This window comes from Chamaea fasciata, unplaced genomic scaffold, assembly GCF_029207755.1.
Source record: "Chamaea fasciata isolate MVZ Bird 193981 ecotype frontalis unplaced genomic scaffold, bChaFas1.0.hap1 SCAF_15, whole genome shotgun sequence".
NCBI lineage: Eukaryota > Metazoa > Chordata > Aves > Passeriformes > Sylviidae > Chamaea > Chamaea fasciata.
In genome coordinates this window covers 10,770,296-10,797,646 of record NW_027094100.1, presented here as the reverse complement: position 1 = coordinate 10,797,646, position 27,351 = coordinate 10,770,296, and the positions used below count along the sequence as shown (strand labels likewise).

The window sequence follows — 27,351 nt, the reverse complement described above, 5'->3', positions numbered from 1 at the left end:
AAGCTCTCTCTTTTTGCAGCACTGACCCCAGCGCAGGGGCCGTGCCTGTTCATCCCCAGCCCCGCCGCAGCCGCCGAGGGCAGGCATCGGGCGCGGCGCCAGGAAAAAAAATAAGTGGGAAAAATTTGGAAAAATGAGCTGGCACCGCCATCTACCGGGAATGAGACGTCTGGCAGCGGGGCCACGGGTTTCATAACCGCTCGCCTGTTTTGTAAGGCTCCCGCAGCGCTCCGGGGGCAGGGAGAGCATCGGGGGCAGGGAGAGAGAGCATCGGGAGCAGGAAGCGCTCCAGGAACAAGGAGCGCTCCAGAGGCAGGGAGAGCATTAGGGACAGGGAGCGCATCGCGGATAAGGAGAGCACCGAGGACACGGAGAGCTTTGGGTCAGGGAGCGCTCCGGGGGCAGGGAGAGCGCCAGGGACAGGGAGAGCATCGGGTGCAGGGAGAGCACCTGGAGCAGGAAGCGCTCCAGGAACAAGGAGAGCTCCGGGGACAGGGAGAGCATTGGGAACAGGGAGAGCATCGGGGACAGGGAGAGCACCGAGGACAGGGAGAGGACTGGGTCAGGGAGCGCTCCAGGAACAAGGAGCGCTGCGGGGGCAGGGAGAGCACCGGGAGCAGGGAGCACTCCGGGGACAAGGAGCGATGCAGGGCCCCTGGATGCTGGCAGGGTCCGGCCGGCAGCCCCTCGGAGGGGGACACAGGACCAGCACCCCGACCCACTGCTGCTGCCGGGCAGGCACTATTAGGCCAAGCCCAGAAGTCTCACCATCAAAAAAAAGTTCAAAGCAAACTAGAGCATAAGCTCTCCCTGCTGTGTTGCTGCCTTGTTTTGTTTTCCTTAAGAAGTCTATTTTTATGAGTATTTCCTTGAGTGAGGCAGATTTCAGGCAAACTCGAGATTAAAAGTCAACACGGCGGAGGATTTTACTTGGAACCACAGAATGTGGCTTTGGATGTTCTTTCCATGGAACAAATGCAGCCGGCTCTTGTATAAGCACAACAAACAGCAGGAAAGATGCTGAGGAATGTTGTCTTAATTATCCAGCACAAAGATTAAAGGGAAAACACGAAGACGGGAAAAACAACCAACCCCAACAGCTAAACTGGGTTTCAATGAGCTGGTTTGGCTTCAGCAGGGAAGGATTGATTTTAACTACCTTATTGCTTCATGAACCCTTGGGCGCATTAATGTAAAATAATCCTGTGTGGGGTTATTTTACATATTTTACTTTTCCCTCTGTGCAAGTATACAGGACTCTTGCACAAGACACAAACTACTTCCAAATAGTAGATGGAGTTACAGAATTTTACAGTTCCCTCAGGCCACACTACTACAGGATGATAATGTCTTGGAATAAATTCTGTGTTTGGACATGAAAAGGAAAGGCCTTGCCTTTGCTCTTCAAGATAAAGATTGGAAACTTTTGAAGCATGGTGTGCCAAACTCTGAAGTCAAGCCTGCCTGTAGATGCCCAGTTGGAGCTGAGAGGTGTTGAATCCCACTGGAGTGGGACTGCTTTCCAGCTCACAGGTATTTCATCTAAAAGCCCTGAAATTGTCCTCTGTGCCTTGTGCCCCAGCTCCCAAAATGGGTGGAGCCTGCAAATGTCTGTCTGCAGCTGACCCCGCAGCCAGGTCCTCACACTGCCCCAATCTCAGCATCTTCAAGTGCTCAGGGCCAGCACTGGGCACTCTGCAGTGCTGGGTGATGGCGAGCACCAAGCCAAGAGAAGTATTCATGTTTCCTGCTCGTGTTTTACAATTCCTGATTCAGGCCACTGCACCAAGCTCTGTGCAAACACAGCACGTGCAGCCAGATCCCTGTGGCAGGAGAGCACAGAGACAAACACACCCAGGGGCTGGCTGTGTGAACATCCAGCCATCTCCTCCGGCAGCTGAGCTTCTCCTTTGGCACCTTGCCCTGCACGTAGCTCTCTCCCCTTTGCACCCTTGCCCTGCCTTCATTTGAACTAGCCAAGTTTCCCCAAAAAGTTGTGGAGGTGAAAACCATTACAAGTTCTCTGGTGTCCCTAATTCCTCATTGCATCTCAGCCCTGGCTTGAAGCCAGCTGACGTGAATGGGTGTAGAGCACCAACATTCATGCCAGCCACGGGGATTAGGGCTCTAAAAACACTTAGTGGAGGAGGCAAAAGGCAGGTGGAGCATCTGGCTTTTGGGGATGCTGAGGACTTTCAGTCACAGCAGTTCAGTAGCTCTCCTGAGGGACACGTCCCCCCAGCATGACCTCAGTGTGCTGAGATGGGTGTTTGCCCACAGACGTGACAGGCAGCAGCTGCCCAAGTGCTGCTGGGCCTCAGGTCTGACTTCACCGGGCTGTTTTAACCACCTCCTTTGCTTGGAGCATCTGCAAGGTTCAGCCAGGGGCTCCTTGGAGCTGCTGTGTCTTCAGCTGGCTGGGAGAGGAGCACGGAGCACAGAGCTGGGCCAAATGCCCGTCACACCATGCTCTGGAGGGGCGGAGTAGGAAAAGAAGACCAGCAAGAGGAACTGGCAGCCATGGAGTTACTTAAGCAAGTCTTGTTTACACAAATTTATATAATAACTTTGGCTGGTCCTCAGAGAGCAGGAGGAGTTGTGCTGCCCCTGCTCACAGCATCTGGGGGTGCCTGCAGGGATCCTGCGCAGCATGTGGCTGTCTGCAGCCTCATAGCAGCAGAGATACCAAGAGAGCTTAGGCGTGGAGAAAGAATTGTTTACTATACCCTTTTGTGCAGAGATGCCCCCAAATAGAAGCGTTTTTCTATAAATGCCAACAATTTCAGAAGAGAAAGGTTGGACCTTTATTTTGTGATGAGACTTTTCATCTTGCATCTAGGGGCTTTATTATATAAAATGTCCTATTAGGGAAACAAGGCTCTCTAAGGTAAAGATCAAAAAGAAATCTTTCCTCTGTTCCCAAGTGACTTTCTTCATGGAAAATTTCAAGCTGCTTTTTCATTCCACTGAAAAATGGAAACAGTTAAAAATCCTGACTTTCCCAGAAAAGCTGATTCCTGCAGCCCTGCTTATGATCTGCTAATCTCTGCAGAGTGCTGGGCAGAGGTTTCCTATGAAACCACTCTTCTATTTTTGAGCTGAAAAAGAAGAAAAGCAAAACCCAAATGGAACTGGAGTCACACAAGTGAAGGATGTTTTTGGAAGGTGAAATCCCTGCTCCTGCTTCCGGCACAGCACTCAGACTTGCTCCTCTCGGTGCTGCATCCTTCTTCAACTTGTCCCTTCATTCTCAATATCTGTAAATTAAGACTCTTTGCTATGTTAATTAGCAGCTAAAAGTTATAGCAGAGTTTAATTCTTGGGGTCAATTTTCATAAAAAAGATGCTAAGAGTACACATCTTTCCCAGCACCTTTTTCTCCCCTGCAAACCTCTCCAGGATTCTGCATTTGCTCTTTCAGAAGAGTGGAGCAGGCTCCTTACTCCCCAAACCTCGCTGCAACACCTTCCTAAAACCCACAGTGGCATGGTGCCAGGCTTCTTGCGAAGAAAAAAACCTTCAATTTGCTCTGGCAGATCCACCAGGACAGGTTTCTGGGTGACAAATGTTCCGAGCACTAACAACTTGACCTCTTTAAGAGCCGTGACGTCTGTGCGTTATGAAAGGAGGAGCTGGCGGCGGGGCGACGGCGGCCTTACCCAAACATGATTCACCTGCTGTTCAAAGTGCAGCAGAGGTGGAGGCCAGCCAGCCCGTGGAACAACAAGGCACAGAGAGAAATATTTGTCTGCTCCTTGAGCAGAAAGCTCTGCCCAGGCCACCACTGCGAACAGGCCAGGAGTGCACAGGCAGCTATTTATAACTGTGCTAGAGACACGGGGCTGCTCATCCTGCCTGAAATGCAGCCCAGGATGTGCTTAGGGCTTCATTCTGTCTGCCTGAGGGGAAGGGGAAGTGCAGGGAGACCCTGAGCAGCCCTCTGCTTTCCTCCCTGAGACTTCGAGGTGCTTCATTCTCTACACAGTCAGACACGGCTTTCGGGTGGAATTTGAGCCACTGGCTTTGCAAGAGCTCTTCTGTCCTCACCAAGAAGGACACGCAGTGGTGGTGGTGGAGATGCTGGAGCTGAAGGAACAAGGACCAGGGCAGACTCTGGATCTGGCCTGACAGCCCGGAGACATCCCTACAGAGCAGGCTCTGCCAGCTGCAGAGCCCACCCGCTGCCACTTACAGCCTCCTCTGGCAAAGAGAAAAGGCAGCGCTGGGTGCCCGCCAGCCCTGCTGGCATCTCTGGCAGGTGGGTGGGAGCTACACAGGAAAAGTGGGAAAAGGAAGAAATGAGGGAGGCGGCACGTACTCGCTTCTTGCTGAGGCAAGGAGCCAAGGCCACGAGAGCTGGGAGTGAGTGGGGCAGGACAGCTGGTGAGTCCCCAGCTGCAGTGATGGGCCACCACGGCGTCACCCCCGGCCACAGGTCAGGCACACGGACACACAGCAGCTTGTGGAGTTGGCAACTTCTGTCTGACCCTGCAGTAAAGGCTGATTACCAATCTGCTCTCCCCATCCAGAAGATGGAAGAGGGTGATGTGACCTCCAGGTCTGGCCCACTGAAATGCAGCTCCCTCTAGACACCAATCTTCTTGGAAGTGGTGGACGTTGCTGCAATGTAAAGGTGTCCTCAGGGGGTTGGCTTGTTATGACTTTTCCTCCTTTAATCACTTTGTTGTGTTATCCATGGGTTTAGGTGGTGCTGAACAAGCTCTGCTGACTTTGGGCTCCTCCTTGGGATCTCCTATAGATGGAGGGTCTTCAGCTTCAACAAAAATACCAATAAAACCATTGGAAGGCATCCAGGCAAGCTTACAGCACCCTGCACCACAGCCCATGGTCTTGTCACCCATCCAGGGCTTCCCCTGGGATAATGGAGACAGTTCTGCTGTTTTTGTATTCTCTCCTCAGGGATATGTGGCTTGTACATGACTGCCCATGCTGTGGAAAAAGACATCTCCATCTATTTTATGTGTGACTTGCTTCCAAGACTCAGCAATAATGTTCTGCCAACCTCTTTGCCAAGATGTTTGGCTGGAGAGACAAAAATGAGCCAGATATGAATCTGGGTTCTCCCACTGTGACTCTCCAGTTCTCGGGAGTTCAGGCATAAGCCTAGTTACATGAACAATGAGATAATTGCAGCTCTCTGTCCCACTAGTCCATGTCAAAGTCAACTCATTTCTCTAGGAATGATACAGCCTCAGGCAAAGCCTGTATGAGTCAGAACGAAAAAATATTAAAGTTTTCTTAATTCCCCGACCCTGTTTACATCTGATCCTCTGTACTGAGAGTCAAGACCTCTCTGGGCACTCAAGCAGCAGAGTTTCAGGACTTGGGAACCATACCATGTAATTTACATGATTGCTTCCTGCGCAGTGCCTGGTCAGCACAGTGCAGAACTCAAATCCCAAACCTCACAGAGCACTGTGGCAATCTGCCTGCCTCTGCCAGGAGAAAACCAGGCCTGCAGCAGCTCCCCTAACTGCACACAGAGACCTGAGAGCAAAGGTGCAGGGTATAAAAGATGAGCTCAGGACAAAGAGTCTCCCACACCACCTGCTTCCACTTCCTTTTGTTCCAGTTCCCAGGAAAGGCTTTGAAACACGTGGCAAATGGGAAAACCTGGTGGTTGAATAACATCCTGGATCTAGAAATACTATGATGTAAAGAAAGAAAGAAAAAATTCCAGGAAACTGATGTGTTTGTTTGACAGGCTTGGGTGGGATGGGGAAGAGGGGATGATGCAAATAACTCCCTGCATGTTATATGCACGTACTGAGGTGTAAAAATAATTCCTTGGGCCAACTCTCAAGGCTTGCAGACAGCCAGGATCCAGGTGCAGCACTGCTGGGGCACAAGTGTGTCTGCACAGATGCTGAGGCTCTTTGCCTGATCACCCAGCAGGCTGCCTGGCACTTGGACATGCCACTGTGAGCCCAGTGTGGCCCTTGCTGATAGCAACACTCCCCCTCCTTGGCTGGAATTCTGACACTTTCCTCCTTCTGCGGGTTTAGAAATGGGAGAATTTGTTTCACCTCTGTGCAACAGGACTTTCAGGTCTGATGGTGCGGGAGGAAGCTGGTGGGTAGAGCAAGGATAGCAGTGTGGAAAAGGGGTCACGACATTCAGGGTGCATGTTCCTGTTTACAAGTGCTTGTGGTGCCTTTGAAGACACTCTAAGGAGCACGCAGGCCTCCTCTCTGAACAAAAAAAGGGCAACACTGGGAAGGTGCTGTCACTTCAGAGCCACTCCTTAAACCCCAACGTGTCAAAAACAAGTGCCAGTGTTTGCAACAAATATTTATGCACTAAAAACGAGCAAACACAGCTGGTGTGAAATCCCTGATCCCCATGCTGGACTCAGCAGTCTGGACCACATTAATGAGGTTGTGCTGGAGCTGAGGCACAAGCGGACGTGTGGCTGGGAGCCAGAGGAGGAGATGCAGCAACACCTGGAACTCCTCACCCTGCACTGACCCTGGGATATTTCCCACCTCTAAACTGGAAAAAAAAGAAAATCCTGTTGTGCTTTGCAAATCGTTCCTAAACACAGTGTGATCTGTTCTCTGTTACGCAACACGTGAAGTTCTCATCTGGCTAGCAGAATGGTTAGCATTAAGCATTTACAGCTTTTTTTTTTTTTTTTTTCCTTTTGCAGTTATGTACTGAGTCAGCACAAACAGGGCAGTGACAAGAGAAAGCATTCGGAGTTCTGAACCAGCTCAGCTCTGGACGGATTGAAGAAAACAAAATGTTCTTGCACACTGGTGCTAATGAAGCCTGGTTTGTGATGGCCTCGTGTGTCGTGGTTGATTGATTTTAAACTGTATTATGCAAAGGCAGCAGCACGTCTGCTCTGCTTGTGAGGCGCTGGAGAGCCCACACATGTTTGTGGAGTGAATCAGGAGGTGAGGGAAAGAACGAGGCAGGTCCCAGGGGAAGAGCTCGGTGTGTCCCAGAGGAACTGGCTGGGGAGGTGAAAGATACAGCATCATCACCTGACAGCAGCTGCCCCTGGCAAAGGGCTGCTGCTCCCAGGCTGAGCCACACAAACAGGTTATTGAACACTTTGCTGCAATGTTGGCTGTGGTAGCTAAAATCACCCTCATTTCATGGCTCACGAGCCAGGAACGTGCCATTCTTGAGAGGTAAACTGGGGGCAAAACTGGGGAGGCTTACCTGGTGGCAATCTTTTTTTTTAGTCAATAGCCAGGTTTTGGTGGAAAAACGAGCCATGGTGAGAACTAAACCATGAAAGGAGAGTGTCTGGTGTGAATGAGCTTTGTCCACCTGAGAAATGCCCACCATGGGAGAATTGCTGGGGGAAAGGATGTGCAAGGTCCTCTGAGGCAGGGCGGGGAGAAGGGGGGAACTGACCATGCAGATAGGGACATGGAAAATGTCCCCTGCTGGGCAGAGTCCCAGACAGACTCCAATGCTCCCAGGGTGACCACTGTCCCTAATGCCATGCTCAGCTTTTCAGGGCAGTGTTATCAAACGTCACCTGAGATTTCTCCAGTCTGGAGGGATCACTTAAAAAGATAACGGAGAAAGCAACAAAGCCTATCAAGCCCACATAAAATGCTTAGTTGTTGAGCTTTTAAAACCACTCATGAGCTGCTAAATGTAATCGCAATAGATTTGGAAACAAAACCTGCTCCACAGCCCAAACCTCTGCCAGCCACTCCCTCAGTGGGACACGGGTTTCACCAACACTGATGTCCCACTGGTGATCTCCCTCCCTGAGCAGCCCTGCCAGTGTGTGCGTGGGTTTGGATTGTTTTTGGGAACACACAAAGGAGACCTTGGGAAATGTGCATCATCCTTATATAAATTCGGATCTACTGAGCTCCAGAGCTGCCAGATTTCAGCTGTTTTTCTCAGCACCTGCTGTGCAAGAGCTGCTTTTTGCTGTACGACTCTGTGGTAACGGGATGCATCTCCCTTGTGACACCAAACCCATCCTGGGGGTCTGTGAGTGGGAAGGGGATTGTCCATTTACAAGGTCTGAATTCATTCAGTTCTGGGTGAGAAGAGCATCTGAGGGTGATGCAGTGTATGTTGGAGGAGTGCCCCTTTGCCCCCAAACATGACGGGTTTCCATGGAGGGTAATGCAAAGAGGCATCTGGTGCAACCCAGCCTCAACAGCCTGCCCTGCTCTGGAGCACCGCAACAGCCAGCACCTCACTCCCACTCTGGAGAGCCTCAGACAGCTGAGGGACCCCAGGTACCCTGTGCTAGCCACTCCGGAGTATCCCACCCTCCTGTCCTCATCACAGAGCATCCTGTGTCGCCCAGGACTTGTGCCCCAGCCCTGTTTCACACCACCCCGGATATCCCAGGCAGCCCGCACCGTGGGTGGCTCCAAATAGCCCTGGCCCCACTCTGGGACACCCCAAAACACCCCCAGCACTCTGCACCTTGGACCTGTTTCAGGGTCCCCCGGACCCTCTTGGACCCCGTGCCCATCTGGTGCAGAGCTCTCCTCTGCCCGGCGCACAGTTTCAGACCCGGTGTCTGGTTCGTGCCCCGCACCCCGGCTGCTCCGGAGCCCCCCAGCACTCCTGCATCCCGGCTGCGGGGGGACCGGCAGCGGAGCCCCCAGCACTACTGCATCCCGGCTGCGGGGGGACCGGCAGCGGAGCCCCCAGCACTCCTGCATCCCGGCTGCGGGGGAACCGGCAGCGGAGCCCCCAGCACTCCTGCATCCCGGCTCGGGGGGTCGCACCCACCCGCACACCGGCCCCCTCGGCCCCCGGCCCCCCGCCCGCCGCGGCGCCCCCGGTTCGGCGGGCTCCGTTACGAAACGCGGCCGGGGCGGGGCGGGCGGCGGCGGCCAATGGCGGCCCGGCCACCCCGCCACCGGCGCCCGCCCGGGGTCCCTCCGGCGGGACGGGGCGGGCCGGGCCGGCAGCCGCAGCCTCGGCCGGGCCGGGAGCGGCGCGGGGCGGAGCGGGGCGATGCGCGGGGGCGCGGCGGCGGCCGGGGCGTGCGGGCACCGCCGGCTTTAGGGACAGCTCTCCCGACCGCCGCCATGAGCGGCCCCTCCAGCCCCAGCTCCCCGCCGCCCGGGGAGAGCCTTTCCGGGCAGCCCCTCGGGCTGGACCTGCTGCGCTGCCCCTGCTGCCGCCTGCTGCTCTGGGAGCCGGTGACCGCATCCTGCGGTCACTCCTTCTGTAAGCCGTGCCTCGGCGGGGCCGGGCCGTCCCGCTGCCCGCTGTGCCAGGAGCGGCTGGAGCTGCTGGGCATCGGGGCGGCGAGGTGCAGCGTGGTGCTGTGCGGGATCGTGGAGCGATGCGTGCCGCGGGAGCGGCGCCTGGCCGGGCTGGCCGAGCGCGTCCGGGACCGCCTCGCCCGCGGGGACGCGCGGGAGGCGCTGAGGATGGCGCAGAGAGGGGTCGAGCTGGGTAAGGACCGCCGGGCTCGGGGGCTGCGTGGGGTGCGGGGTGCGAGGGGCCAGCGCAGCAGCCCGAGAGGCCGGGGATGCACGGGCTGGGCTGGCGCAGCAGGTGAGTACCGCTGTGGATAGCAATGTAGGTCACTGTGTCCCTGCAGCTCAGTGCGCTCCAAGCCTGCACGGTCCAGAGCTGGGAGACGTGGGAAGCTGGAAGTGTTGTTAGGCAGCAATGGTGGGGATGGGAAGGGGGAACGCGGCTGCTGGGCATTTCTTGCATATCCGAGGCTGTCCCGAGGTGCAGGGAGCGGTGGGCTGCCCGGCAAACCGCGCCGCTCATCCCGTGTCCCGTCGGCCACGTGCTCCTGGGGAGGAACGGGCAGCAGACGCTCACATCTCGCAGCCCGGCAGTGTTTCAGGGTCAGAGAGAGGAAGAGCTCTGCCCAGGGGGTGGCCATTATGTAAAGTGGCTGGGACTCGTCCAGTCGGGGATGGACACGTCCTCTCCCCCGGAGCCTGGCGAGGACACAGCCTTGGCGGAGCTCCTGTGCCAGCCCCATGGTACAGGTCAGCGCCCGGCCCGGCGCCTTCTGCAGCCGGCTCTGGCCAGACATTTGCCTGCAGGGCCAGGATCGGGCCCGGGGGAGGTGGGGTTTGATCTGCTTTAATGTGTGGCTGTAAGTGGATTTCTTGGAAAGTAATACTTAAATAAAAGGGGTTATACAATGCGTCTGGAGCAGGGGGTTGGGGCAACGGAGGCAGAATTTCCTTCCTCCGCGGCGTTTCTATGACAGCGCTGAACTCTCCTCCCGCAGCGCAGGCTCTTATTCATCGCCTGCTGCTAGACAAGTGCCAGAGGTTCAGGGTAAGCCTGGAAACGAAGGGACGAGCGGACCCCGGTCGATCCTGGTGTTGGCAGCAGAAAACAAGTCCTTTTATGCAACCTCCAGAGGCATCCGTCTCTCCCTGCACACCCTCCTTCAGAGTAAAGGCACATGCACACTTCTCTAGTACTCATTTGCCAGGCTTTTGCCGGATTGGGGTGTACAATTACCCATTTCTTTAAAATCCCTTTGTTAGTTTAAAGAGGAAACATTGCAAACTCCATCCTCACTCTTCCCTGCACATTCTGTTCCCCGAAAGACAGGAAAGTCTGGCTGAGGGCAACAAGGAAATTGCAGTCACAGCCTCAGCTCCAGTGAACCTGTGCTTGCTGGGGCTGCCAGGCTCAGCCACGTGGGTGGTGCTGTCAGGATGTGTTTTCCAAACTCCTGCAGCCAGCTTTCAGCCGCACAATTTTTTACAGGCTGTCTTTCACTTTGAAACAGAGCCACTGATAAATGTTTGACCCATGGGGATGTTTTATTTGTGGTGCAGTGCGGTGTGGTAGGGCAGTTTTCGGTGCCCTGCTCAGCCCAGCCTGTAGAGCAGCTCGCTTTGCTCGGGTGGAAATAAACTGTCAACTTTTTATCTTCATTCTTTCTGAGTGAACAACAGAAAAATGCGCTGTAATGTGTAGCACAGGAGGCCTCTGACATGCCTGGAGCGTGGAGGCTGGCGAGTCTCTGAGGCTGCCAGCTGGCTGATGGCCCTGGTGTGTAATGATATCATGGATCAAAAATAGCTGCAGCAGCAGAGAAATGCAGAATTCACTGCCCTGTTTTACACATCTGGGGTGGGTTTTTTTTGGCCGAATCAGTCGCTTTATTGCTGGGCTGTGCAAATGTTTGAATGGGTTTGCCCACATGGAAAATAAGCCCCTAGACTTTGTACCTATTTGTTCATCCCTACTTGTTGTTAGGGGCTGGGATATTTCACCTCTGGATGGGTGCTTGTGGGACGGAGTACTGACAGCAAGTTCCCACGTTTCCTGACTTGAGCCCTAATATTGGCTAATATTATAAAGGAAAACAAACTCCCAGGGACCAGGTGCTGCTCTGATGCACAGCTCAGCGTGGCCAATGCAGCTTTTGGTGCAGGAGTGGCTATGCTTGGTTCTGGTGCTCTCTGGGTTAGGGTGACACCAGGCAGGGAGCAAAGTCTCCCTGTGCTCTGTGCTGGGCATGGGGACAAGGAGGCCATAGCCGTGGCAGAGTTTCCTCCTCTGTGATAAGAAGTGGTGGGTGCCTGGGCAGAGTGACAGCAGAGGCAGGCAGGGAGTTGGGCAGATGCTTCCTGCACCCAGCTGTCGTGGAGCTGCCAGTCCTGACCTGCAGTTTGCTGGCAGAGCTGCATCAGCACTGTGTTTCACCCGAGCCAGGAGGAAATGCTGCTGGGTTTGGAAGTGTAGCAGAGACATCATCAACTGTGATGTTTCCTGATGATTGCTGATCAGCTGCCAGCCAGGCTCATGGACCCAGCTTACCCCTGAGAGAGCCTCCTGGCCCTTCAGCAAGGTGATGTTGCCCACACTATATTTGCCACAGTAAATGCAGAAGCAGTGCCTGCAAATGGTGCCTAATTTATGATACAAGGCTGGCCTCAGTGCCAGCATCCCGCAGGGCCACCACATGTTACCTGTGCTGGACCTGCCATCATCCCACAGGGAGCTGGGAGCCAGTGGGGGGCCTGCATGACACTGGAGGCCTCCCCACATGGACCAGGGAGCAACAAGTCCCCAGCCCTCAGCAGCTTTGAGCTGATGCTCAGAGCTGGGGGGATGCAGGGCTGGATGACAGATCTGTTACCTGAGCTGGAACACCAGCACTGCACTGGATGTAGGTCGCCTCCATGAGCTGTGATATAACGGGGTGGGTCTGGGCATCTCTGCATTTCAAACCCACAAACATTACCACACCTGGTTACTCCCTGAGTGTGGGCTCTTAGGGTGCTGCTTCCTCGCTCTCCCTGACATCCCCCAACCCAATCCTGCTACTGGCACTGCTGATAGGAAGCTAGGCCTTTATGTGGTTTTCCAAGGTGGGAAAGAAGAGGATCTTGCTGCCAGTTTTTTAGGAAAAGGCAGGAGTATGTAATGCTTGGTGTTATGACTAGTAATGTTTGTGGGATCTGTGCCCTCGCAGCACCCTAACGTCCCATCAGTGACATCTTGCTGATGAGGAACTGGATCCTCAGTTCTCTTCCTCGGTTTTGGGAAATTCAGCCTTTTCTTATACTTGGAAACCCCAGATCATGGGGTGCAGGCACATTCTTACATCCCCCTTGGCTTCTCATCTGCCCCAGGAGAGCAGTGACAGCCAGTTTGGTCTGGAAATTCAGGTATTGGGCACTGCAGTCCTGTTTGGTAACGTGTTATTGTGGCTCTGCTGGGTGAGTCACATCACAGAGCCTGCCGTGGCCACAGCCCTGGAAGGACTACATGTATGGTAGAGCTTTTTTGCTGCATCCCAAAAAGATGGATGAAAGCCCAGATCCCTGTGTGGCTGAGCCCTGAGGCAGTGGTGGGGCCTCTTGGCTGAGGGTGTTTAGGGAAGATGGGGGTAAAAATCAAAGGGAAGAGCCTCAATTTAAACCTGGGTATTTAGGGGAAATAACTTCCTTTCAGAGGCTTACAAAGCCAGTGTCCCCTGATGAAGAGCAGTGCAGGACCAGGCTGTGCTCAGCGTGAGGCAGTGGCACAGGGACTGTCCCACTGTGGTGGCCTCTCCCCAGCCTCCTGCAGCCCCACTGCCTCAGCAGGGCTCATCTCACCTTTCTCTCTGCAGCCCTGGACTGCAGCTCCCTGCGGCTGTGCCGGGCAGAAGCCTTGGTGGCCCTGGGGCAGTACCCACAGGCACTGGAGGACTTGGATGCTGTGTGCAGGGCTGAGCCTGGAGAGCACGAGGTGAGTGAAGGCCACAGCGACTGCAGCCAAATCTTACTGCACAGGAGCAGTTTCCCCCTCTCCCCTATGCTCCACTGGATTCATCCTGCTCAGAAATGCACTTGACAGACCCATTGGGTTGCTAATCAAGGTGGCAGGGGCTGTGTTGCTCTCACAGGAGAGGTCTGGAACCGTGTCCATCCTTCACTCCTTCTCCAACTCTGCCTAGGCTTGGCTTTTGCAACTGCTACACTTTGGGGAGTCCTGGGGTTTTTAGGCAGCTTTAATCAGGAGAGCAGTGACATGTCTGGGTGCTTTGGCTTGGGATGGGAGCAGGCAGGAGGCAAAGGGACATTCCCCTGGGGCTGGCACAGGAGCTGAAGGAGCACAGGCTCAGCTGGTCATGTCTCATAGTCACCACATGTTTTTTCTGCTCTGCAGGCCTTCTTCAGGAAAGGGAAGGTGCTCCTGGGGATGGGGCACAGAGATGAAGCCCTGCTGGCATGGGAACACTGCCTGACACTCAGTCCCCATTTCCAGCCAGCTCGGAGAGAGATGGAGAAGGTGTGTGGGCTCTGCCATGGTCCTGTGCTCTCATTACACAGGGAGATGTCCTTGTCCTCTGAAGGACTCAACAGAGTGCTCAGCCAGCACAGATAGCTCCTGCAGTGAGCAGAAGGGTGCTTTGGGGAAAAAGGGGGAGCCTGGCAGCCCTCCCACCGCCTTGCTTTTTCCTCCTAGCCTCCCCTAACCCTTGCTTTGTCTTTGTAGATCATCCAGGAAGCCGATGCTCCTCAGCCATGCACAGCTGCACACCTGGGGGATGCTCCCCTGAGCTCAGCTGGTTCCCAGGTCGATGGAGGGAGCCCAGCACTCCCATCTTCCACACAAGCTCAGGTAAGAGCCTGCAGTACCTGAGTCTGCAAGGAGACTTAATGTCCTTCTGGGACATCCCAGTTGCCCAGTGATGGGAAAGGAGGTGTGATAATGGGAGGTTGTGCAGGACATGTTACCTTGTTACCATGCTTACCTTGTTGTGTGCTGGGATCTGCAGATCTGCAAATCGTGGAGGGTGGGAGAGCAGGTACCATCAGGGCTGATGCTGTGGGGACTCAGAAAACAGAGGAGACTTTCTCTCTGTGTTCATCTCAGTACATCCAGGAGAAAAAAAAGAAAAAAAAAAGAAAAAAAAGTAGTTTAATTTTTTTTTCATCTAAAAACCACATTTGAGCATAGTTCAGACCATTAGCAGCTGTTAAGGGAAGCTTGTACTTTCCTCTTTACCTTCTATAAACAAACTTAAAAGGTTTGGAGAGAAGAGGGAATTCAGAAGATGGGCTCAGATACACCCAGATAGCAGTTGGTAGGTCTGGGCAGAGTGAACCAATGTTTTAACCATGTGATGGGCAGCAATGTCACTCTCCTGCTGTCCTGCAGATGGAAAGTGTTAATGTGCAGCAACACACCGGGAGACCTCCTGGTGCCATCGGGCTTGGTGGGACAGATGGGACTGCATTCAGAAGGAGAAGAGGGTTTGGGCTCAATTTCATCTTGCTGTGCCTAGGATCAGGAGGGAGAGCTGTCAGATGGCCGAGGGGATGCTGGGTCTGAGCACAGCCAAGACACAGCCATCCTTTCCCAGCCAGGGCCATGGCAAGAACTGGAGACTTCCACAGAGAATCAGGGCTGGTGGTTGTTGGGTGAGTGTCAGCAAAGGTATCACAATGTTGTGTCATAAAATATACTTGTTTGAAATCCATTTTGGCACTGAAAACTTGGTGTTTGCACTGTGTCCAGCTCAACAAACAAACATCCCAGGGGCATGTGATGGGGCAGCTCTGGCCAGGGCTTTCACTGCTTCTCATGCACGTGAGGAGGATCCACCTGATCCTCCTGTGTGAGCAGGTGAACGTTTGGCTCCAGCTTGATGACAAGGTCTTGGTGAAACCAGTCATCACTTGTTCCCTGTGTGGAGTCAGGGAGAGGCTTTCTTTGGTTGCCATGGGTTCAGATGTGTTTTGGTTTAGATTAAATTTCTGTGTGGAGGACAGGACCCATATGTGCCATGAGCTGGGGAAGCAGCACCTCCATCAGCATTAACTTGCCATCAGTGTCCAGCCAGGTGGCTGCCACATACCTGGGTTGGCATAAAGCAGTGATGGCTTGTGGCAGGTCTCCAGAGACTTCCATCCTGGGGCTTTATGGGCCACTTTGCTGCCCAGTGCCTCAGTTTCCCTCCCTGCAAAAGGAGGAGGTACCACCTTCCTCTGCCAAGCACCATGAGACCCACTGACACACCAGCCATGGATGAACAGATTGGTTAATAGAGGGGTTTATGTTGCATTTCTTACTGGCTTTGTTTTTTTTTGACACTTTGAAAGCACTTTGTGGGGCAGTTATGCCTCAGAATGAGGTCAGAAAGCAAAGATTAATTTTCTATACTGAAATGGGTCGTTGTCTTCTCTTCTCTTTTGCCCCTAGATAAAGAGGAGGAAACAGCAACAGCAAAGTGTACCCAGCCATGCCTCAGGGAGTCACTGAGCATATCTGACTTGGAGTGTTCCCTCTGCATACGGTGAGTTCTCCAGCAGGAGAACTTTTAGGATGAAGAACTAGCACCTGCTGGGTTTTCTTTACTGGTGTGCATCTTTCTTCACATCTTAATACAAGCTCAGTCCTGAGAACTGCTGAGATACAGCAGAGGGGAAGACAGGGCCTTGAGACACCCTGCCAGGCTGCAGGAGCTCATATCACCCTGACATCACTGGGGCTGTCCCCAGGGACACAGGTGGGGAGGTGGGGATGTTCAGTGGGGTCAAAGACCAAAAGCAGTGGTTGCCCTTTGTACCTGCAGGCTGGGACAGGAAGATGTTGCCCAGGGAAATTCTCTCCATGATGGGGACGTTGCAAACCCAGAAGGGAGCATTTCTGAGCTCTTTGCCTGGTGCAGGCCGAAAAGGGGGCAGGGCAGAGTCTGTGTTTATCTGCTGGCTCAGGGCTGGGGAAGGGCTGGTGTTGCACTGCCACAGGGCATGCTGAAAGCAGGCTGTTATTCCTGGTGTGTCCCAGGATGTGGAGCAGTTGTGCAAATGGCTGCTGGCAGAGAGCTGGGTGGGTGTTGCACTGCCAGACATGCAAGTCGGTCAAGGTCCTGCATGGCAGCTTTTTCCAGGTCTGTGCACGGGGGAGAGAGATTGAGGCTGCATCTGATCTGAATTATGTGAATTTGGGTCTCTTCTGAAAGAAGAAAGGTGTTTAGGAGGAGTCAGGGCTTTCTCGAGACCTTAATTTAATTTCGGATCCTGGAGCTACCTGTGAGCAACTTGGGTGCTTGCTGCTGGCTCTGCTCCTGGAGCAGGGGAGAAGGAGGAACTTTGCTGTCACTGCCCTTTGGATTACGTACCACTGTGGGTGTCTGGGGAACCACAGCCCTGGCAGGACCAAGAGGTGCCATGTCTGTACTGATGAGGTCTGCCAGGACTCCATGGAGACCCTGCAGCAAGGGGGAGCAGAGCTCAGGCCTGGAACAGTTCTCATCTTACATCATTGTGCAAGCCCAGCAGTCGGAGCCCAGAGTTTCTAATTAAAGGGCTAATTAAAGTCTCTCTCTGCCAGACTTATCTGTGCTCCTTTCCCTTTTTTTGCTCTCTGCAATCCATTGACTCTGATCACCTTTTGCAGGATGTTCTTCGAGCCGGTGACGACGCCCTGTGGTCACACCTTCTGCAAGGAGTGCCTGGAACGCTGCCTGGACCACAGGCCCAACTGCCCCCTCTGCAAACAGAGCCTGAGAGAGGTGAGGGCACGAGTCCCACGGGATGGAGCCCGAGGGAAAGCTGGGAACCAGCTCCAGCACAGCTGGCTGCGTGCCCAGGGCTGGGGTGGGAAGGTGCTCTTGCATTAGCAGCTCCCTGGCACAGCCGTGTCAGCTCCACTCACATGGGAATGACCAGACAGTTGATAATTAAGACCAAGAGATTCATTTCCACAAGATGCCACAGTGATTTAGTGAGATTGTAAACAGGAGAAGAGAGAGAGAGAGAGAGAGAAGCAAATGCTAATTACCTTTAAAAATGGAAATGGATGGGAAACCTGCTAGCCTGGAGATTTGATTTAATCTTTAATCAGATGAGACCATCTGGGAAATTAGGTTGTCATACAAGGCCTGCATCACTGTCAGAGACAGGACACTGTGTCGGCTGGGCCCTGGCTCTGAGCTGTGTCTGGAGGTCTCAGTGGAGCTGACATCCCATCCTGCTCAATGGCTCAACATCCCCAATAGGTTTTATTCTTGACTTTCTCTGGCCTAAAATTACCTTCAGTTCCAATAAAAGTGAGCGTGATTCAGAGTCCAGCAGGGCCTCAGGGCCCTGCTCTTCTCCAATCTATTTTTGGGTCTGATTCCTTTCAGTACCTGAAGGCTGGGAGGTACAGCCCCACAGTGCTGCTGCAGGACATCATGCTGGCCACCTTCCCCACACAGCTGGCTGAGCGCCGGGAGCTGCACCGGGCGGAGATGGCAGAGCTCTCCAAGTAAGCAGGGACTGCTCCTCTGTGTGTGTGTGTGCACATGGGGGCTGGAAGGGGCTCTGAGAGGGCTGTCCACACCCCATACCATTGCTCTGCCCTAGTTCTGCTCAGATTATGTCTGTCTCACCTCCAGGACCACATTGCAGCAGTGCTGGGTGGGTGTGGACATGCCCCATGGGGCACCTGTGGGTGAGGGACCATCTTTGCAAAGAGCTGTTTTGTGGGCAGACTCTGTCCTTGGTCTCTTGGTGAGCCAGGTGGAACGTCAGTGTTGTTCTGTGCTGGAGCATCACTTCTTGTGGTTAAGGACACACCTGGTTTGGGGGAGCAGCTGATGCAGAGCCATTGGGATGGGATTTGCTTGGAGAGGCGTTACAGTGATTTCTTCTTCTGTCCCTCAGCCTGACCAAGAACATCCCCATCTTTGTGTGCACAATGGCCTTCCCTGGTGTCCCCTGCCCTCTGCACGTCTTTGAGCCTCGGTACCGCCTGATGATCCGGCGGTGCCAGGAGAGCGGCACCAGGAGGTTTGGCATGTGCATATATGAGAATGGGAAAAGGTGAGCTCCTGGGCAAGCTTCCCCCTGCCCCAGCTGATTTTCTCCTCTCTGCCCTAGTCCCAAATGTCTAAAATACTGAGTGGTTCAGAAAGATTTCCTACCAGTGCCATCTCGCAGCAGGGAGGTGGTGTGTCCCCCACAGTGCAGAGTGAAATGGGTTCAAGGAATGAGGCCAGGCCTGGAGCTGCACAGAGCCAGTGGTGTCTGTTAAATACAAAATTCTTGGAACAGCTTCTGACTCAGGATGTCTCTGAGTGGTTCTCTGGCTCTGACCTCCAGCTCCTCTTAGTGAGCACTGGGAGGAGACTTGATTGAATCTCTAAATTTGCCCCTGCCCAGACATCTTGTTCCTGGGCCTTTTCCTGCTTTGGAGATGATACCTTTAGGAGAAGCAGCTCTCCTGCCACCCATTACCCCTGCTCAGCCCCTGTTTTCTGTCCCTGTGTCCCTGCAGCTTTGCTGACTATGGCTGCATGCTGGAGATCCGTCAGGTGGAGGTGCTGGCAGACGGGAGGTCCCTGGTGGACACCATCGGCCGGCAGCGGTTCCGGGTGCTGAGCCGCGGGCACAGGGATGGCTACCACACCGCTGACATTGAGTACCTGGAGGACAAGAAGGTGAGGGCAGGGCTGGGCAAAACCCTGGGCTGCAGTGGGAGAGATCTCCCCACGGACACCTGTGTCCCTCCTGCCTCTGTTCAGGTGTCCGGGGAGGAGCTGCAGGAGCTGCAGTGCCTGCATGAGAGCACCTATCGCCTGGCCCAGCGGTTCTGTGAGCACGGGGACCTCACCTCCAGGCACATTCTGATGCAGCATGGACCACTGCCAGAAAAGGAAGAGGACATCCAGGTAATGCCCAGAGGGAAGGGATGTACCAAACACACAGAGTACCAGGAGAGCCTGTGAAGCAGTGCTGTTCCTGCACTAACCACCCTGCTTCCCTACTTGGCTTCCCCCCCGGGATGAACAAAACAAATCCAGTTTTTCACACCTGTTACACCATCTGTCATTCAGAGAGTTGGTAGGGCTTGTCTTGTAAAACTGCTTGATGTTTCTTTATGGTTTTAAACTGTTCTTGGAAACTGAGCACTGAGTTCTAAAATCTTTCCCAGAGTCTTTTCCTAAATGAGAACTGAGAAACTGAACTTTGTTTGTTTGAAAATGCTTTGGGAAAAAGAAACCAAACAAATTGGCCAAGAGGCAAAGCCTGCAGCTTGTTGAGTCTGCAGTCTCCTTTCTCACTGTGATCCTTTGAGACAGCCATAGCTGGGCAGAGGTGAGGAGCTAAGAAGACAGGATCCAATTTGCTTATACTGCTCTGACAAATTTAGATTCTGAAGGAGAAAAATAATCCCAGGATTTAATTTTCACTCCTTTAAGAAAGTGTTTCCTCTTTGGATCGTTACAAATATACTCTTGCTGGCTTGTCCCAGGCTAAGGCTGTCCTGGCCAGCAGCCACGTTAATGATGTGCTCAGGAATTACAAAATGTTTCATCCTCCTTCAGCTGAATCAAGATTTTCCCTCTTAGTTTGGCTCAGGTTATAAAAAAACCACTTTACAAAAGCAGTGCCCAACAGCTGTGCCTGCCTGGCCTGCACCTCACCTCTTCAAGTGATGGCCAATGTCCCAAAAACATTGGCCATGAAGGATTTGGCCTGCGTTTACAAAAAGCACTGGCTTAAACAAGGAAATGCACAAGGTATTTCACTGTCTCTTTAGTATAGACTTTTTACCAGCTACATCTGCATCTGGAGGCTCCCTGGGGAATGCTTGTCTGGAAATTAAATTAGTTTGTCCAGCAGTTTTGAGCTTGGATGACAAAAGGGCTGTTCAGATGAGTACCTTGGCCAAAACTGGAACAAGAACTGTTCCCATCAGCGATGCTGCCTGAGAGCCACCCCCGCATTCACCTCGCAGCTCCTGACGTGGGGGTCTCTCCCTCTCTCCTCCCCAGGCTTCAGCAGACGGCCCGACGTGGTGCTGGTGGCTCATCTCCATCCTACCCCTCGACCCGTCCTACCAGCTGAACCTCTTGTCCTGCACGTCTCTGCGCGCCCGCCTGTCGCAGCTGCAGCACATCCTTACGGCCCTGCTGCAGCAGCCCCCTCCCCGCCACCTCCTGCCCGAGCACAGCCCCCGGGGCCGCGTCTGACCCCGCCCTGCCCTCCTTCGGACTCCTTCCTCCACCCTCGGGTTCCTCTGTGTGTTGTGGTTTGAGCTGCCCCATCCCCAAAACAAGTGACCTCAGCCATGAGCTGGGCGTGCTCTGCCCGGCCGCGCCGGCAGCGACACTGTACCGTCCATGTCACCACCTCTGGGAGCTGTCTGGTGCCACTGCTGCTGCACTGTGCCACCAAAGGGGATACTGGGATGCAGAGCTGGCTTGTGTCTCCAAAGCCAAAGTCGCTTGCTGGGTGGCTTCTGCACTGAGGAGGGTTCTCCTTAGGGAGGATCACTCCTGAGCGCAGGGATTGCCTCAGTTGTGGTTCTTCGCTTTGAAGGACAGCTTAGGGGTTTTGGTAGATGATCCTGATTCATGCAGGAGATTTAGAGGCTGGGGAGAGGTGGCACTGGGGAAGCAGAGAAGTTCCCATGGCTTCCCCCAGCCTTGGGAGCTGACGGCTCTGCCACTGCTTACAGCTTTGACTTAGTTTATGTTTGAACAAGAAGGTTAAATTAAACAATTTGAAACTCATGGTCTTGCTCCTTACCACCTCCATGGCCACGAGGTGAGGAGATGGTTCTCTTTGAATGCTCTCAGGTCCAGACATCCCCTTCCCACTGCTCTGCTCAGTGCTGTGCTGTGTTTGCTTGCCAGACCCTTCCCCAGGACACTGCCAGCCACTCCAATGCTGTGAAGTGCCGTAGGAGGGGGGATTTTGTCAGCTTTGGTGCTTTTCCCCCTACCCAAAGGCTGCTGTTCCCGACCCTGGCTGGGTTCAGGTCACAGGGTTGGACCTGGGGGCTGGGAGGAGCTCATTAAGGGAGTTAAGTCTGGAAGTTTTGTTGTGAGACTTTCTGCTCCTTGACTTAATGCAGTTTTCCCCTGTTCTGTGTTTCTTGTGAACTTTCGGACTCCTCAGGAGAAAATCAGGATCTCAGCTGAGGCTGGACCCTTGCACTTGGGACCCGGAATATTTCAGGATCCCCCAAAAGAGCACAGTGAAGTCAAGGGGATCCAAATGTCTTGAGAGGCAGGGAGGGGGTAGGATCAGTGTCTGAGGCCATGAACCCCATGTCAGGGGAGCGAGTGCTTGGCTGCTGCTTGTCTCTAGACACAGGGCAAAGACTCACTGGAGAGACCAGGCCTCCATGGAAATCCTGAAGATTTGGGATTTATGTCTTTCACCCATAATTTCAGTGACTTTGGGTTCAATTCTAGGAGTGACATCCACTTGGTCATTGGATTAACATTGCTTCTGGAATTTTATCCCTACATTTCTCAAAGGCACCGCATCCCCTCAGAGAGCTGTTGGATGTGTGTGTGGGAGAGAAAATCAGGGCAGTGATCCATACTGCAGGTGTTGCTGGGCTGAGCCTGGGGTGGGAGACTGGGCATAGCTCCAGAGAGGTCCCTGCTCAGGGCCACCACCTTTCCCTGTCCTTCTGTCTCCAGGAGTGAGAGGTCCCCGTCTCTCCATCAAAATGCCTCCTTGGAGTGACAGTCAGGAACTGAGGGCTTGTTCCCCAGGAACCTCTGCAAGCCCAGGGCAGCTGAGGACAGCTCAGAGCTGGATTTGCTCCTCTGCCATTGAGCCATGGTGTTGGCCCAGGAGCCCCACGACTCCCAAGGAGCCATAACCCTGGGGTGTCAGATTGGCATGGGCTGGGGTAGGTGGTGAAGAGATGCTTTGCAGTCCTCGGGCAGGTTGCAGGATGACACTGAAGTTCAGGAAGTGCCTTTCTTTTCCCCTGGGCCAATCTGGGCTCACCCAGTGACATCCCCACCCCAAGCCACTCACCTATCCCCTGAGTTGCCATTTCCCCAGGGTTGAGGGCCCTGTGGGTCCCTCCAGCAAGGGGTTGGCATGGGGGGGATGCAGGGAGAATTGTGGCTCTGCGCCGTGTCACACTGGGGAGGAGCCAGGGGCCAGAGCCACATCAGCCTGGCTGCTTTGGGAAGGGATCCATGCAAATCGCTCCAGTTTGCTTGGAGCACCTTGGTTTTGTTTGGTTTTTATTACTACCTTTGCTCTTGGAATTACGTTTTCTTTCAGGTCATTGAAATAAAGACGTTTGTTGTTGTTGTTGTTGTTGTTGTTTTGTTGCTGGTGTTTTAACTTTTATCTGCTCATTAATAAAAGTGCTTGGGCATCCCCAGGGAGATGTGGGGACACGTGGAGAGGTGATGCCCTGGCCTTCAGACAGAAGGCAGGCACAGTGATCACAGTCCAGCAAGGGCAGGTGGCAACAAGGGGAAGAAAAGAGGTGGTTTTGCTCACAGAATGTGTGTGGAATGAGACAGGAGGAATGCCTGTCGTTGCAGCTAAAGGCTGTGGGGAAGGATGAGGATGAGAAGGATCTACTGTGGAGATCAGTAGATGCTGACCAGTGTGGGATGACCCTGGAGGCAATGTCCCCAAATGCTGTGGCCAGCATCTGTCCCTGACCTGCCTTTGCAGCCATGGGCAGAGGGCTGGGGGTTGGGAGTAGGTTAGCTTTTGGCAGCTGGCATTAGGGATGAGAGAATCAGGGGTGATGTACATGGGGTCTAAAATGAGAGGGTGGTCCTGGATGGAAGGTGATGTCCTGCTGGGACAGTGCTCACCTGTGTCTTGCTCCCGTCTCGCCTCTTCCCTCTGCTTCCCAAAGGTACCATCCAGAATCAAGGACAAGAAGAGAACTGCCCAGCTGTGCTGTGCACCTTTGCTGGGAACATGGAACAGCTGCAGCAGAGAGGGAGAGAGTTCTAGTGGTCTGAGCTGGCAGATAACCCCAAACAGATCCCACGCCTCAGAGCAGTGTCCCTGCTATCCCATTCATGACTGCCTCCATGAGGAATTACACCTTGAATTCCTCCCCAGCAATGCTCTACAGAAGCAGCTGTGTCCTGATGAAGCCCAGCTGTGAGCTGTGGCTGGTGCCAGTCCGTTTGGTGGGTCTGGCAGCCCAGCCTCGTGCCCGACCTGTGGCTGGTGTGTCCCCGGGAGACTGGAGCTGACAGGGATCCCTTTGCCGTGTTGCCCTGCTCCCACTAGATGTCAGGAAGAGGCTGAGTGCAGGCGAGGAGGAAGGCCCAGCAGAAGGGATGTGCAGCATCAGCTGTTGCCAGATCCTTGGCTTTCCTTTCCCTCAGTCCCAAAATCAGCCCCACTCCCAGCCCTGGCCCCAGCCAGGCTGCCCCAAGCTCTCCATCAGCACAGGAGAGCTGGGAACCTGTTCAGGTCACTTTGAGTCCACCTCCAGCTCCCCAAGAACACAAGGTCTGTGCTGCAGGGTCCTCTCCCACTCCAGCCAGTTTGCTCTCTTGGGACTGGAGCAGGGCACTGGGGTATTTGGGGCTGTCCTGCTCCCCATCATCAGTGCCCAGGCAGGAACTGAGAGGGGAAGAGGAAATGTGCTGCCTAGTGTCACACAACAAGGTCCCTGGTAGTCACTCTCCCAATGGGCCCTCTTCCCACCCCACCCAGCCTTCCTCTGTGGATGATGGGATGTATCCTGCACCTGTTTTTATATCTGTGGGCAGGTGTAAACCGGTGCTAGCACTGGCCCCACTTCCATCACCCCAAAATGTGACCCCCCTCCCCAGCAGCACCATTTCCTCCCATTCCGTTCAACACTTTCAAATCAGGACATGGGTGACAACTTCCCTCACCTAACAGTGTAGGCAAGCAATTAGATAAAGAGGTAAATAATTAATACAGCAGGTGTCAGACTGTGCCTCATCTTCCTTAACAAATGGTGCATTTCCAAACTAATTAGACCAGCCGGCACTTGAGAGAGTGGAAAATCAACACAAGATTGTTGGAGCTAAGATTTTCTTCTCTAGCAATGCTGGAAGAGGAGCACAGTACATGTTAAAGTTAATGAAAGTGGGAAGAAAAAGGAAAAGAAACAGCACCTAATTTTTTCCACCCTTCAGCAATACCAGTTGGTGCAGTGAAAGACGGGTCGTATTGTTCCTGCTTTTTCAGAAGAGAAAAAAAAAAAGCAAAGGAAAGCAATGAAGACAGATGTGCTGTCTCTTTCAAGAAACTCACCCACGGGATGTATTCAAAGCTGGAAAATGACAAGTGATGAAAAAAAAGTGACTGCTGGAGTAGTTGGAGTGGGACCTGCCTATTCACCTGGAGAGGTAGTAGAATCATAGAAACACCAAATATCCTGAGTTGGAAGGGACCCACAGGGAACATTGAGTCCAACTCCTGGCCCTGTACAGGACAACCCCAAAAATCACACTACGACAATGTTTGAGATCTTATGATTGTGCTGTCCCTTCCTGTGGGCAGGCTGCACCAGGGGGTGAAATCCACCCCTGTGCTGTGCAGAGCAGAGCGTGGGGATCATGGGCATGTGCTGAAGGTGACCCCGGGCAGAGCTCAAGTGGCAGCTGGACAAATGCCTCTATCTCCTGTGCAGTGGCATTTTGGAGGTGCTGCACTGGCATTCCCTGGCTGTGCTGCACATGGGAACTGTGCAAAGCCAAGCCCTGATCCAAGCAGGAGATCTGGGATGATGCATCAGGTGGAGCTGCCTCAGCATGACGGTTGATAATGCACACCATTAATAAACTGATTTACAGTGACAACCTTTTTCCAAAGGCTTTTCCAAACCCATTTAGCCCTCTCACAGCAGACACTACCAGCCTGTAACTGGGAAGTCCTGGCTTTGGGACAGTAAAAGGGCCTGCTTCCCAGCACTCCCACACCATCTGATTCAGGATCACCTTTCAGGTCCTGGGGAGCACTGGAGGAGGGATTAACCCCTGAGTCTCTGCCCACAGCCACATCCATCCCAAGTGCCCGTTGGTGATCTGCTGATTCCGAATTTCACAAAACCCTTTGAGCCCAGGCAAAATATTTACAGGACTGATTAAATATCGAGGAAATGGGAAACTTGTTAAAAGTGTGGAACTTCTATAAATACAGCATTATTAAAACAAAATGTGACTTTTAGCAAGGACAACTCTCTCAGCTGGGCTGTGTTTACCTTAATTGTTTCCCTCCATTAATTACAGTCTGAGAGGAAGACTTGTGCAAATTGAAATAAATTAATCGAATTTGTTTAGAGTTTTGTCTGTCTGGCTTATGGGGATTGCAATTAAGCTGGTATGTTTGGTGTATTAAATTACATTGCCTAGATCTATTCTTCCCCTTTCAAGCACCAGGAACGTGAAAAGGCAAGAGTCAGTGACAATTAGAAGGTAAACAGGGGGTGTGAGTGATGGTTATTTTAGCTCCTGTGCCTCAAGAATTTCACTCTTTGCAAATATTGAGGCTCATTCCATAATAAATAGATCCCAGCTCTGTGCAATGAAAGATAAAGAGGAGATGGTGGAGCAGAGAGCAGGGCACATCCCAGCTCTGCCCTGGCAGTGGGAACAGTGACGTGGGTGGGAGTTTAGTCCAATTCTCCAGGAAAATCAGGCTTCATGACTCAGCAGCCTTGTGTGTGTTCCTGCTCCTGCACCAGCAGCTGCCCAGCACCACCCACGTCTGACACAGGGGAAGAGGCTTCCAGACATATCGAGGTCCTGGCAAGGTCTGGAATATGAGAAATGAAGTGGATGAGAGAAATGCATCTTCCAATGGGGAGGGGACGGGGATGCTCAGCCCTTGTCAGACAGCAGAGAATCTGCACCACAGTATATTTCAAGATGGGTATTAAAGAGGAAACCTCGCTTCACTGGTCTCATCTATGACTCAATCTCATCTGGTCTTGTCCCAAACCAGCCACAGGAGCAAACTGAATGGGAGCTTGCTCCAAGACCCTCTAGCCCCATGGAGAAGTGCAGCCAAATTCCATGAGGGATTCCAGCACAGACTAAGGAGAATGGTGCAGTTTCCTCTCTAGAATAAAAGGAATTCTGGGAAGAGGAAAAAAAGAAAAGAAAATCCAAAGTTGGTGGAGCTGTGCTGCCCACCCAAGGTGACTCCTGGGGGACGATTCCTGCAGCACTGACTGAGGCAGGAGGTGAGGAGGGTGTCTCCAGAGCTGTGGGGGCACACAGACACCCAGGGAACTGCTCTTCAGAGACATGGCCAGGGTGTAAGGTGCTTCACTCCCCTCCCTGCCTTGCGACTCGTTTATGAAACAACAGAGGATGCAAAACTCACTTTCCTGCCATCCCTCTCCCTCCACTGCTGCCCTGAGCTGTGCCCCGTCCAGAAGTCTCGTTGCTGTTTGTGTTCCTAGTAAAACCCATCCATCATGGCCCAACAGGAGCAGATTGCCATGGGAAGCCCCCGTTGGCATCACTGTGCAGAACCACCCTACACTTTTCTCACCTGCTCCCACTGCACTGGGCTCTGCTGGGAGGGCCGGAGGACACAGCCTCCTCCCTGGCCACAAAGAGAGGGTGAGTGGGGGTGCCAGGGCCCAGCAGTGCCTGGCAGATATGTTTCCTGTGAGCAATCCTCTTCACCTGGCCACTGCCTGAGCCCCCATGATGTATGGAGTGCCTGGGCTGCAATAGGATTTCTACCCAGAATATTGGCTGGGTGATAAAGGAGTCTGTCTGCGGTGATAATTGCACCATAAATAGCTCTGGGTTCGGCAGTGAAGAGTGAGGCATTAGAAAAGCTCACCCTCTGGATTCCTCCCACTTCCTTCCATCTTCCTGACTGCTAACAAGAGGGGAGAGCAGCTCGTCGGTTTTTACCAGCCACGAGAGGTTTATTGTGCTCAGACACAGCTGGGCACCTTCCTGCCCATAAATCTTAATAGCTAGAAAGGAGAGAGGGGGGAAAAAACCAGCCCATTTGGGTGATTACTGAAAAGCAGCAGGTAGGGCTGTATTGTAGCACAGATGTCCCTCTTCATTGTCTCACTCCTTCCTCCAGGCTTCCCCTGGCTCTTCTGAGCACTCCCGGGCACTTGGGGGTAAACATCCTCCTTACTCCACTGATGGAAACTGAAAACCTGCCAGGC

At 53.4% G+C, this 27,351-nt stretch overlaps 1 protein-coding gene across 1 annotated transcript; it reads left to right on the top strand.

The window, feature by feature from the left end:
- The first annotated feature begins 9,011 nt into the window (after window positions 1–9,011).
- On the top strand, window positions 9,012–22,510 carry LOC136297379 (LON peptidase N-terminal domain and RING finger protein 1-like). Its single transcript, XM_066197249.1, has 12 exons — window positions 9,012–9,420; window positions 13,073–13,191; window positions 13,612–13,734; window positions 13,942–14,067; window positions 14,735–14,870; window positions 15,652–15,745; window positions 16,852–16,966; window positions 17,582–17,703; window positions 18,102–18,260; window positions 18,715–18,877; window positions 18,962–19,108; window positions 20,216–22,510. The coding sequence occupies exons 1-12, from the start codon at window positions 9,048–9,050 to the stop codon at window positions 20,411–20,413; spliced, it is 1,875 nt and encodes a 624-aa protein (XP_066053346.1). The 5' UTR covers window positions 9,012–9,047; the 3' UTR covers window positions 20,414–22,510.
- The last annotated feature ends 4,841 nt before the right edge of the window (window positions 22,511–27,351 follow it).

Excerpts from the sequence above, each read along its gene's own strand:
- LOC136297379 (XM_066197249.1), top strand. The coding sequence starts at position 9,048 with ATGAGCGGCCCCTCCAGCCCCAGCTCCCCGCCGCCCGGGGAGAGCCTT. Across the intron at positions 14,068-14,734 it reads CATCTTCCACACAAGCTCAG|GATCAGGAGGGAGAGCTGTC; the intron begins GTAAGAGCCTGC and ends TGCTGTGCCTAG. Across the intron at positions 18,261-18,714 it reads ATATATGAGAATGGGAAAAG|CTTTGCTGACTATGGCTGCA; the intron begins GTGAGCTCCTGG and ends GTGTCCCTGCAG.